Genomic DNA, 12,713 nt, shown 5'->3' with positions numbered 1-12,713 from the left:
CAGTTTGTTCTAAATTTGAATAAATTTCAAATTCGTCGGAACACCTCCTCCTCCTTCCCCCCGAACCCCACCTTCTCCTCATTCCCCGCCCAAAAAAACCGACTGCGGCAAAAGTTTGCGCTCGGCTACAATTAACTTTTAAGTATGCCATTTCACAGATACCGCAGATATCGCCGCGATATAAAAAGCTATATGCAAAGCCGTGCATCCCCCGAGTGGAGCGGGGTTGAAGTTGCCAGCAGCAGTTGAGAAATAATTTCCAGCAATTTATCATGTCACAGCGAGCACAACAATGGAACTAAGCCGATGGGGGAGGAACGACCTACGGATACTCTGCCCCTTAGCTTTATAAACCAGTTCTTAACTGCAACTTGCTTAAAAAAATATTTCAAATGTAATTTGAAACAAGCAAATCTATGTGCCTATGTACAATGTGTATTTAAGAAATCAGAGCAATAACAGTTCTATTCAAAATAAATGTATTTGTTGTTATTAATAAATATAGGTTTTACTACCATTAATAAGAACAACAAAACCTTAGCAAGTTAAATTAAACTTTTGTTATTTTTCTCAAATATATAATAAACTATATTTCATCTTTTGCTACTATCATTCAATACTATACAATTGTATTGTAGTAACTAAATTAAATCAAATAACTGTTATCATTTCTTCAAAGAAAGTTTATTATTGATAGTAATTCACCTTTTGCCACCTTCTGTTTAATACAAACAATTCTTTGAAAATAAAATGAATCTAATAAATGCTGATTACAATGGTTATTATTTTGTCAAAACATTTCCTACTATTATTACATATGTACAAAAAATCTAAGTGAATTAAATACATCAAATAAATAACAATTACAATGGTTATCATTTTGTAAGTGGTTGTTTTTAATAAATACTAAAAATTAAAACTGTAGCTGCTGCCTGTTATTAAATAAAAGAATTTCTAATATTTAAAATTTTATTAACTTTCGAATTAATGATTAAAGCTCTTGCTACTATTATAAAAGTAATATTAATTATTAAAAATAATTAAATACAAGAAAATCTAAGAAAATAAGATAAACTTAATATATAACCATTACAATTACATTACATTACATTTGCTACTCTTATTAAAAACATGGGAAATATTAGTCTTAATAAGGTTAACTAATAGGTCACTGCCTTTAAATCTAGCTTAAGGAGGTTTTCAAGTTTTCCTTTATATTAGGACGACTTTTTACTGTAGCGTATTTTAACCAAAGTGCGTGCGATTTCCGTTTCCGCTCCTCTGGCAGCCATAACGAATTTTTGCATAAATATCACAGGACGCGGGGAGAAGGACTTGGACAAAGACAGCTTGTTAATCGCCGGCCATTTATCTAGCTTAATGAAATTTGCGAGAAATCAAATCGGGTGTTCTTTTCTGCCCGCTATTAGCCACAAGCTGCAACCGATGATCCCGGCGTCTACAGTTTAGTGTCACGTGGCACGCCTCGAATGCCCTTGCCCCATCATCCCCATTCAGGACCACTTGCGCAATTAAGCTGACGCGTTCTTGACGGATTCCTTTCGAGTGGCTAAAGACCGCCCGGGGAATTGGCCATCGACTCTAGAGTGACCTTCTTCTGACTAGAATTTATCAGGACTACATTCAATCCAGTACATTGTATGTCTGTTATTTTTGACGATCAAGGAGGCCTTTGCCATATGCAATGCTAGTTTTTTCCGATCAAGGAGGGCTTTGGAAATAATTTCCTACTGCTTCGATAGCCAGCACAAGTTGGGAGTCAGTTCAACTTCAACAGTGCCAGCATTAACATCAAAAATAAAAAGTGTAAAAGTGAACAAAAAATCGTGTGAAAAAACAAACATTTTATATAGTTTTTCAAGTGAAATAAAACTAACTTTCGGAAACCGGAGAGGTGAGTGCTCTGTACACTTTTCCTTCTAGTATTTGTACACAGTCGTAAGGAAAAACCTTACCCAAAACAACGATAATAATTTGATAGGGCCTAGAAAATAGTTGGTCAGAATTTCGTCTGCCCTTTGTTTACAAGCGTAGCTTTCGCTACAACATAACACCATCAGTCCGAGTTTCGCCCACCCTCATATCTTGCAATACGATCCCTTATTCTCGTATACCATTCATATATAGTACATCAATTCGAATTGAAAAGACTGCGCGTAAATAAGTGTCCCATTCACTTGGTGGCAAAGAACAGAAACAATGATTAATGATATATAGCTGTAGTTGCGTCTTCGTATAAAGAATGACAGCTTTTATTTTGGTTTTGTGATTGGAGAGTTCATCTAGGTGCTCCTACTATATATTCAAATGACACTCCTAAGTCGGCCTACTTCGAATTTTCTTTGATCGTGACAGTCTAGGGACCAAATTCGGAAGCAGTGGGCCTATCCTATCCTATCCTACCCCAACCCATCCCAACCCATCCCATCCCATTCCATCCCATCCAATCTTCCTGCCATTGGGCTGCCCGTCTGTCCACGCGTAACCGTAACTAAACATTTGCATTAGGCGCCGTGCCGCAGAAACCGCTAAACAGGCAGCTGCCCCCGGAATGCAAACAGTTTAAATGACATCTAGCGGGGATTGGGATCGGAATCTGGTATTCGCTATTCGGGTTTTCGCCTGTCGGTTAAATAAATTTTGCGGCAAATCGCAAAATCGCCGAAAGGGCAAGCCCTGCTGCGCCATGCCGCAATTGGCAATCGACGCCACAAATCGCGTTTTAAGCCCTGCGTGCGATTAGTTTAATTGCCATCGGGGGCAGGGGGCGGTGTGTTGGTGCAACAGGACAATGCAACATTTGCATAGCGGTTGCAATGGTCCTCGCACAAAACCAGGCACTGGCGCTTAATGCGAAAATAAGGATTAACCAATGAAATTTATAAATGCCCAGCCAGCTCCACCGGCCCACTGCAAATTGAGTGCATAAATTGGCCGCATCGTCCGTTTGTCCAGGGAACTGGGCACTGGGAACTGGGAACTGGGAACTGCGACCAGGACAGGCAATCTATTTTGGATTAAATCAAATCGAAATAAACGATTTTTAATGGCCTGGCTCCCTTGTCCGTTGTGTCTGCTCGGTGTGGCACAGTGGCAAAAACGAGGTCATTAATTATTTCTTCAAAAGCAAGAGATAAGCCCAACCAGACCGAGGCCGAGCCCCACTCCCAGAGCCCAGAGTCCAGATCCCAGATCCTGACCCCTTCGAGGGTTCGGCTCGCATCCTTTTTGGCGTTGTGTCATTAGCTTAAAACCGTAACCAGAAAGGACGCAGGACAATGGTCAGCCGGCGCACACACACTCGCACGCATTATCCTCGACGGCGGCCGCATGTGGCACCAAAAGATTAATTAATCTTTAAGGACTCATTGTGTGGTGTTTTTGCCGCTGCGCCCACCCCACTTCACTCATTAGGACAGTCGGACAGGACATTTGCATGTGCAGCGACGCAAAATGAATTTATGGCCTGGTCAGAACGAGCGGGGATTTGTGGAAGCTGGGAAGCTGGCTCTAAATGAATCCCCGACCCGGGATCTTCCCGCTCCCCTCGCTAAGCTCGACATTTGTCACCCACACTGGGCTTCCTCCTTCCCCTTCGGCATTTATTTTGATTAGCCATCGACATCCATTTCTATTTGCTGCCTTCTTATCGTAAGCCGCCCCATCACCATCGCATCGACATCTTGCCAGGATGACCAGCAAAGCCCTTGGCCACGAGAAGCTATTCCTGGATTACGGGGGCAGGCAACCTGGCGATGCCACACATAGTTTCGTCTGCCCCGGGAATTTCGTTTGTCAAAGTTCCACGTATAAAATATTTACAGCTGATTATTTGCGCAGGTTAATGGTTTCCGTGGTGGGAGGGTATTTTTGGACGGGGGGAATGAGGGGTCCCGGCATTAAGTGGAGCGCTAAAGTTATCCTTTGATGCGCTCGGGTCGCATTCCCTCTAATTTATTAGCTGGCACACGTGAATTATTGCTGCGTCTGAGAGTTTTCAACTCTTCGACTTTGACTGGCAACTGGGAATTGTTGTGGCCCAGCTGGGGAGGCGGGCGTTACTAGAATAGAACTAACTACCGCGAACTGCGGAGTGGGCGGGCCTTGACAGAATATTCGGCTTTAGATCTTGGGACGGGGACATCCCTAGCCACCGAGCTCTCGGAAATATAATTACTTTCGGTGGCAAACTAAAATTTCTCATGCCTGACGTAAAGGTCTTTAACATCAAATGCAAAGGTTACTGAAGTTCGGCTTTGGATTTTAAGATGCTGAAATATTTCGGTATCACGTTGCCCTAAAATCTATCCGCACTTAAATCCTGCATTGGGAAAAATTGGGAAATGATATGTAGGTCTTTAAAAACATATACATAACTGAAAGTTAGGCCGAAAGTCCCAGCGACTATGGTCAATTCATCCCTGTATCCTAAGTTTTTGTAAAAATATTTTAGTACGTAGGAGTATTATTAAATGGTATTCCTATGACTATCAAGGCCAATCATTGCAATCACATTAAAGGGGACTACAATGGTTATCCAATATTCTGTATGGATATAATTGGGAAATTATATCTATATCTTTAAAATCAGTAAAATAACTTTGTATTTTAGTAAATAGGAGTAGTAGTATTAAATAGTATACCTATGTCTATCAGGGCACATTTTCAGTCAAATTAAAGTAGATTTCAATGGTTATCAAAAAAGCAAGAGTTTTATAAATCGAGTTATGATCTTGGTTAGATTTAAAAGAATCGTAATTGGCTACCAATATTACCTCTCGGTTTCATGCATCGTTAGATAACTATTGTTAGTGAGACTTGGGGACTAAGCTACCTGAAATACAAGTATTTTAGCAACTTGCCTGTTTATCCTAAAAAGACCTAAAAAGTGTGCAGCACGGACTCCTAACCGTGAGTTACGTTCCGCCGGTTAATGGTGGCCCGGCTTAGTGGCTCCCGGTTTTAATGGCCCAAGTTTACGGAACGGAAGCTAGACGAGCACGGACGGACGGACGGACGGACGGAGACGGTGACTGCCACACGTGGAAGCCGAAGGAGTTGCGGGCTGTTAAAATGATTAATGACGTGTGTGTGGCATGCACGTTAACGCCCTCGCGAGGTTAGGAGGAGGAAGTTACCGGGACAGATGTTGTCATAAATAAAAAGAAGCTGAAAGGAAGATGAAGATGCCCGTGGGGGGTGGACGGTGGGTGGTGGGTGCTGGGATGTGGGTGGTGGGTGGTGGCAACATGTAAATAAACATACATGTGTGCGCAGTTATTTATGCATGTGTGGGCGAGTCTGTTTGGGGCACATTAATGTCAAATCAGCCGCATAAATTGCGTAAAACGCTCAATTTATTAAACGAAGCGTGCTCGATGGAGGCGGGGGCGTGGCCGTGACAAGTGTATTTGCGAGTTAATAAATGTCGCAATCACTGGGGAGCATTCCGCGAGTCCACCTCAGGAAGGGAGGAAGCCGACTGCATAGTTAGGTGGGACCTTCGACGCCTGGCGCATCCTTTCGCTGAAGCGTCCTTCAGGATGAGGACGAGGATTTGCGTCCTCCAACGGCCCACTCTACGCCTCAAGTGGCAATTGTTCAATTCAGAAATTGCCATCAATCGATTTGGCTTATTGTGCCGGAATCGTGGCGTTTCGGAGGAATAGTGACAAAGGCAATCAGAACAGCGTAGATTCAGATATGCCTGGCCAAAGGGCTCATAAAAATTTTAAATCGCTTTCGCCACAAAGTGGCCATCCAAGTCGACCTGTCGGTTACCCTGTACTCCAGAAGGTCACCAAAGATGGGGGAGGATGTACGAAAGTACATACATTTGGCCATCCTCAATGAAAATTAGCTATTTTTAAATATATTTTAGTCAATAAATTCGTGTTGAAAAATATTTTAATATTAAAATATATTATATTAACAGATAATTTAATGTGGAAAATATACTTTGGCCAAAGCCGCTATCCTTAATCAAACTGTTCTTCAGAAATCTTATCTATCGGTAGCCAGCTTTGAAATTTAGCTTTAACTTTTAGCGAGCTAAGGGCAACTACAAGTCGGGTATTCCCCCGATTTGCTTCGGATTTGCTTGTTTCGCGTTTTGTTTCGCTCTCGTTTTGCAATTGCACGGAGCTCGGGGGGCGGAGGACGGAGGACAGAGGACGAAGGACGTGCCCGGCTCTCTGTCTTCGCATGTGTGTGTAGGTGTCAAGGGTGCTGTTGTCCTGGCCGGGAAATCCCCACCCTGGGCGGGATTGCATATTTTGCTGCCTCACGAACATGAGCGCTCGTTAAACGGATGAGTTAAAAGTCAAAAGCCCTAAAGGATTTTATTTGAATTGCGGTCTGCGCCGCGCCGTTCGACGTCTCTCCTCCGGGAGCATTGCCTCCTGCCCTCAAATCCTTGCACCCCTTCCAATCCTTCGCCCTTTGTGTGCCATGTTTTATTTAAAGTTTATCTTCGCAGTCCCTTTTGCCCTGCCCCGCCTGCTCCTTGGTCCTTGGTCCTTGCTTCACGCTAATTTCGCGCCAAGGCAAGGCAGTAAAAAATATGCGGAAAATAAAATGTGGAAAAATATTTTGGCGCAAGATGGAGAACAAAAGGGTTTCGTCGGCACGTCGACGTTTCAAAGCCGTGTTGAAAAATATTTGAAATAATTGTAAAAATGTTTTTCCATCAGCAGCAGCCGCTCAGACAGGATATCGCCAGGAGAGGGAGTGAAGGGGCTTACCGCCCTTTGCGGGGGCTTGTCTTACAAAGGAAAGCCCCCTTTGCTAGTTCATGCAAAGCACGTCCTTCAACTGGAGCATACGAGTGTGGCGTAAGAGACCTGATCCTTGTATCCCTGGCAAAGTAAGCGTGTCCTTATTAAATCTCAAATATAATATGGGCTCTTGCATGTCTAGAAGGAGACCCTGTGACCCACCCATCTCCCCCAGCATGTCCGAGCCGGCACGGACCACTGAAGAGCTGTGCTCCCCCATATCGAACGACGAAATCTCCAACTCCTCTACCATGTCCACTGCCCTTGACTTGATCCACACTGGTTGTGTGCCCCTCCTGGAACGTACTGCCACGGACCTAGAGCCGCTGCCAAAGAAGGAGCTAGGAGCAAATACCCAGGTAGTGAAAGGATCGGAGGCACGACCAGAAGCAGGATCAGAGACACTACCTGAAGCAGGATCAGATGCACAACCACAAGCAGGTTCAGAATCACGGCCAGATCCAGTACCAGATCCAGCAATACCTTATTCAGCACCAGATCGAGCACCTGACGTAGCACCTGACTCAGTACCTGACACAGTACTTCATGCAGCAACACATCCGGCACCTGACGCAGTACCTGATTCAGTACCAGATCAAACACCCGACTCGGTACCTGATTCAGCACCTGACGTAGTATCTGATTCAGCACCAGGTTCAGCACCTGATACAGCACCAGATCTAGCACAGGATCCAGCAAAAGATACAGCACCTGATGCTGTTCCTAATGCAACAACACATCCAGCACCTGACGTAGAACCAGATCAAGCACCTGATTCAGCACCTGATCCAGCACCTGATTCAGCACCTGATCCAGCACCTGACGCAGTACCTGATTCAGCACCAGATCCCGCACCAGATCCACCACCAGATCCACCACCAGATCCACCATCTGAACCACAGCCGGAAGCAGGAGCAGAAGCCACACCAGAGACGCCCAAAGCCAACCCGGAAGGCCAAGCCACACTTGAGTCGCCAATGATCTCGATCAGCGCTCAAATGTCCCCGGATGCGCCGGTCTTCTATCCAATGGGCACCTGTTTCGCACGCATCTTGGACAATGAAGAGGAGCCCCTCCCGCGCATGTCGTCGAGGAGCGCATTCGAGTTTGGTCTCGAGAACGGAACCGGCCCATACATTGGCCCAGGAGGTGATATTCCCCGAAGCTATCAGTTCGTGAACCCCGAAAGCGGCGAGCGCAACTGCAACAGCTTCGGGTTGGGCATGAGGCGCAGCAGTACCACTATTGATAGTCAGGAGACCGACGAACAGCAACCGGATCCCTCCACACCCTGGACGGCCTACTACTACGGCAGGTCGGGGGCGGCCGAGGAGCCTTCATTTGCCAGACCCAACAACAGTTGCACCGCCGAATTTGTCGCGGAGTCATCTATGAGCGGATCCTCCCCAGAGTTCCCGTCCTTCGAGTCCTTCGCCGCGCAGCTGGACGATATCGGGTTGGCGCGCGACGAGTTCATGGCCACGCTGCGCAACCTTTTGATACGGGCCAACGACCTGATGGCGCCCCTCCTTCGAGGGGCCTTCCAGCACATGACGCCCATCCAGATGGCCGAGTACACCACCGCCATTCTCGAGACGCCGCCCCTGCATCCGAGTCTCTTCATGCCGGCGGTAAGATTTAGAACTTGAGTGCCGAACTCCTCCCTGACATTCTGACCTCTCCCGCAGAACGTGCCGCGTCCCTGGACGGGCGTTACTGGAATCAACCTGCCCTTCGACCTCCATCCGCACAGCCTCACGCCCGACGATCTGACCCGCATACAGGTAAGTCAGGTGCTTTTCGAGGGCAGGTGTCACTGGCTCCACCGCCGCAATCCCCGCAGGCAATGCCCAAGGCAGTGAACGCCGCCACCCAGACGGAGTACCGATGCATGTGCATGCTCATCGCGTCGGGGGGATCTGTGCCAGCGCCTGCGCCCGTAGCGCCGACCTACTTCCAAGGACCGACACCCATCAACGGACCCCGGATGACGGTGCCTGGCGGAGGACCCAGTGGATCCGGTGGAACGAGGGCTCCACAGTCGTATCCACCCATGTCGGCGCCAGGATCTTCACAGAACGTACCACCACCACAGCCACCACCACAGCAGTTCGGCTTCTGGGCCAGGCCCGTGCGTAAGTATTCTTTGAGTAGCGATGCTCTGGACTGACCTACGACCTTAGCTGCATAATTATTTTCTCTCCAGCAATGCCGATGCATCCACACCAGGTCCCGCATCCGCCGCCGCATCGCATGCCCCGCCAACCTCATCCGCACGGCGCCTTTCCTCATAATCCGCCTCACCCGCATCCGGGAATGCAGCCGGGAACGCAGTCTGGAGTGCAGCCTGGAATGCAGCCGGGTCATCCAATGGCGCCGCATCACCCACAGGGTAGCAACCGTGGCTACCGCGCACCTGGTCCCTACAGTCCGCGCAACCATGCCAACCAGGGCCGCTATGGAGCCATAGGCAGCGGGCGTCCCAGCCAGAACAACGGTCGGAACTACCAGAACTCAAACTACCAGAACTCGAACTACCAGAACTCGAACTACCGTGGGCACCTCCTCTACGCTAGGCCAGGTGCCAGCCAGTCGATGGCTTCTGTCCCTCCCACTCCCGCTGGCAATCCGGCTCATACGATCGACCCGGGCATGCAGCAGAGATTCAATCTCGGATCGCAGGGTGGCAATGTGGCCGATGGAACAAGCACCACCGCCAGGCAGGAAGCTTCTAACTCGTCGCCCACGGAGTCCTCCGCCACCGAGAACTCTAGTCCCCGCTCGCAGATCGGGAATGCTGATTCGGGGCGCCAGGGAAGCGAGGAGAGCAGCTACGCGGAGGAGGACACCGACGAGGACGACGCCGAGGGGGAGGAAGAGGAAGAGGAAGAGGACGAGGAGGAGGGCACCGATGAAGACGACGACGAGGAGGAAGAGGAGGATGAGGACAGTGAAGAGCAGAGTGCCGAGGGTCCGGCTACAGAAGGGGGAGGAGCCGCTGGTCAAGGAGACGACATGGAGCACCAGCCACCCAGGCAGTCTGCATCTCCCGATCCCCGGTCGTACTGCTTCGGCGAGGTGGAGTTCATGAACTACGTCAATACGCCCATACTGCCCGGTCCCGGCCAGCAGAACTTCGGGGCCACCTACATGGAGCACGGCCTACCGCAAGCCCCGCGCCCCAACGTGCCCTGCGCCCAGGTTTTGCCCCACGTCACGCCAAGCCACTTTCCAGGCTATCGCGCTGCTCCGGACCAGTTATCCCAGACATCTCAGCCATATCGGCCATCTCAACCATCTCAGACATCCCAGCCATCCCAGGCAATGCCCTTGATGCCAGGAAGCAGCTTCTTGCCAAATGCAGTCCCCGCCGGAGTTCCAATGGGAGATGCCCAGTTCAAGGAGCCCTCAACGTCCCAGGAACAGTTTAATAACAACCAATTCAACCATGGCGGACCAGCCGTGTTCGGCCAACAGCGACCCAATCCCGACTACAATGCATCCATGCTGAGCGCAGAGTCGGGTTCCAGTGGCATATACTTGAGACCCGCCGGCCCCCAGCCCCAGGCCATCTATCCAATGCGGCAAGAGCGACCCATGGCCCCGATCCTGTTCGAGGTGGGCGGCAATCGCAGCCAAGGCGCCGGTTCGCCAATAATGATGCAGAGCGTCAATGGCAATGTGGGTCTTATGAATGCCCACGGACACGGGCATGGACGCGGTCGTGGTTCTAGTCGCGGCCCCCAGGGCCACAATCTTTATGGTCAGATAAACCCCCAGCCCCATCAAAACCACCAAAACCACCTGCCCCACCAAAACATGTCCTATAACGGCAACATGGGCCAGAACATGATGTCTCCGCAACTGCGCAGCGGTCCGGTTCAGGTCAACCCCATAAGCACAATGGGGAGGGGCATGAACATGGGCGTCGGACTGCTGCCCCTACCGGTGCAGATGCTAAGTCCAAACCGGATGGTGCAGCCCAACATGCAGCAGGGTATGCAGCAGCCCAACATGCCACAAGGAATGTCACAAATAATGCAACAAGGAATGCAACAAGGAATGCAACAAGGATTGCAACAAGGAATGCAACAAGGAATGCCACAAGGAATGTCACAAGGAATGTCACAAGGAATGCCTCAAGTAATGCCACAAGTAATGCCACAAGTAGTGCCACAAGTAGTGCCACAAGTAGTGCCACAAGTAGTGCCACAAGTAATGCAACAAATAATGCCGCAAGTAATGCAACAACTAATGCCACAAGGAATCCCTCAAGGAATGCCTCAAGGAATGCCTCAAGGAATATCACAAGGAATATCACAAGGAATATCACATGGAATATCACAAGGAATACCACAAGGATTGCCCCAGGGATTGCCTCAAGGAATGCCCCAAGGAATGCCTCAAGGAATGCCACAAGGAATGCCACAAGGAATGCCACAAGGAATGCCCCAGGGAATGCCCCAGGGAATGCATCTGGGAACGCCTCAGGAAATGCCTCAGGGAATGCCTCAGGGAATGCCCCAGGGAATGCCCCAGGGAATGCCCCAGGGAATGCCCCAGGGAATGCCCCAGGGAATGCATCAAGGAATGCCCCAGGGTATACCCCAACCCAATATGCAACAGGGAACACCAATGAACATCCCGCCGCCCAACCGCATGAGTCCTTGCCACAATCCCAACGCGATACCTAACTTCCATCTGAATGGCCAAAACCCTGAGATCAACAGCATGCCGCCAATGGACGGCGCAGCTGGACGAGTCAATGCCGCCAATGGCGAGATGAACCAACAAATGAGGGCTGCTCCCGCCCCCGTACCCGTTCCAGTTCCTGCTCCCGTCACCGCCCCCAACCCCGATCCTCGACAGAATTTTGCAGCCAATATGGTTAACAAGCCACGGCCGACCACTTCAAGTAACCCCGGGTCGAGGGTGTCATCGCCAGCCGCTCCGAGACCCAATCATCCACCCGGAACCCCAGCTCCGAAAGAGACTCCCAACCATCCGAAGATCACCCAGCCATCCTACGCATCCCTGCTGCAGTAAAAGCATCTTACGTGATTTCTATACAACTACCTCCATCGTCTTCCGGCCACCATTTAAATTATATGTAACCTACGATCCTTTTTTTTCTGGTCAAATAAATTAAACACACCATGCACACAAAAACCATTTGCTCTAGTCTAGTACCTCGACTATTAGATACCCGTTACTCAGCTAAAGGTTACCAAAGGGAAATGGAAATATGCAAGCAGCAAAGCGAGATTGAAATGCGCCACCTACCCGCGATCTCAATTTATGGTTATGTGGGCGGTGGACTGATTTAATCGATATGGGCGTTTGAGTGGGCGGGGCAAACTTTTTTTTGGGTCAACCGATAGGTATTGAGACTAATACATTTCAGTCAACATTTTTTATCTAGCATGAAAATTGTGGGCGCCACAGGCTTGGGCGCTTTGTGGGCTTTAGAATGGGCGTGGGCGCTGCGTACAAGGCTACGGAATGGATATCTGAAATCCAAATCCTCTATCTTTTACAGTCTCCGAGATATCCGCGTTCATACTTACGATTTTTTAAAGTTTGTGGGCGGTTAGTGGGCGTGAAAGTGGGCGTGTCCAACTTTTTTTGGTCAATCGATAGCTATTGATGAGAATAATACATTTCAGTTAAAATTTTTATTCTAGCATCAAAACTGTAGGAGCCACAGTTTTGGGCGGCTTGTGGGCGTTAGAGTGGGCGTGGCACCTTGCTGAAACAAACTTGCGCTGCGCAAGAAGCTCAGAAATCTGTATGCCAAATCCCAATAGCCTAGCAATTATAGTTTCCGAAATCTCAGCGTTCATACGGACGGACGGACATGGCTAAATCGACTCGGCTAGTGATCCTGATCAAGAATATATATACTTTATGGGGTCG

At 48.8% G+C, this 12,713-nt stretch overlaps 1 protein-coding gene across 4 annotated transcripts; it reads left to right on the top strand.

The window, feature by feature from the left end:
- Positions 1-1,760: 1,760 nt before the first annotated feature.
- LOC108010468 (mediator of RNA polymerase II transcription subunit 12) lies at positions 1,761-11,966 on the top strand. 4 transcript variants are annotated; one of them, XM_065867977.2, is made up of 6 exons: positions 1,761-1,915; positions 6,717-6,886; positions 6,973-8,428; positions 8,486-8,581; positions 8,641-8,932; positions 9,004-11,966. In XM_065867977.2, exons 3-6 carry the CDS (start codon positions 6,974-6,976, stop codon positions 11,841-11,843), a joined length of 4,683 nt encoding a protein of 1,560 aa, XP_065724049.2. In that variant the 5' UTR covers positions 1,761-1,915; positions 6,717-6,886; position 6,973; the 3' UTR covers positions 11,844-11,966. The 4 variants fall into 4 exon arrangements, with proteins under 4 accessions (XP_065724049.2, XP_065724048.2, XP_036675990.2 ...); XM_065867976.2 differs by having other exon boundaries at positions 6,943-8,428; XM_036820095.3 differs by having other exon boundaries at positions 6,940-8,428.
- The last annotated feature ends 747 nt before the right edge of the window (positions 11,967-12,713 follow it).

Source organism: Drosophila suzukii, chromosome X (genome assembly GCF_043229965.1).
Source record: "Drosophila suzukii chromosome X, CBGP_Dsuzu_IsoJpt1.0, whole genome shotgun sequence".
Classification (NCBI taxonomy): Eukaryota; Metazoa; Arthropoda; class Insecta; order Diptera; family Drosophilidae; genus Drosophila; species Drosophila suzukii.
Note: the sequence above shows the minus strand (reverse complement) of the source record. Positions and strands in the feature narration are given on the sequence as shown.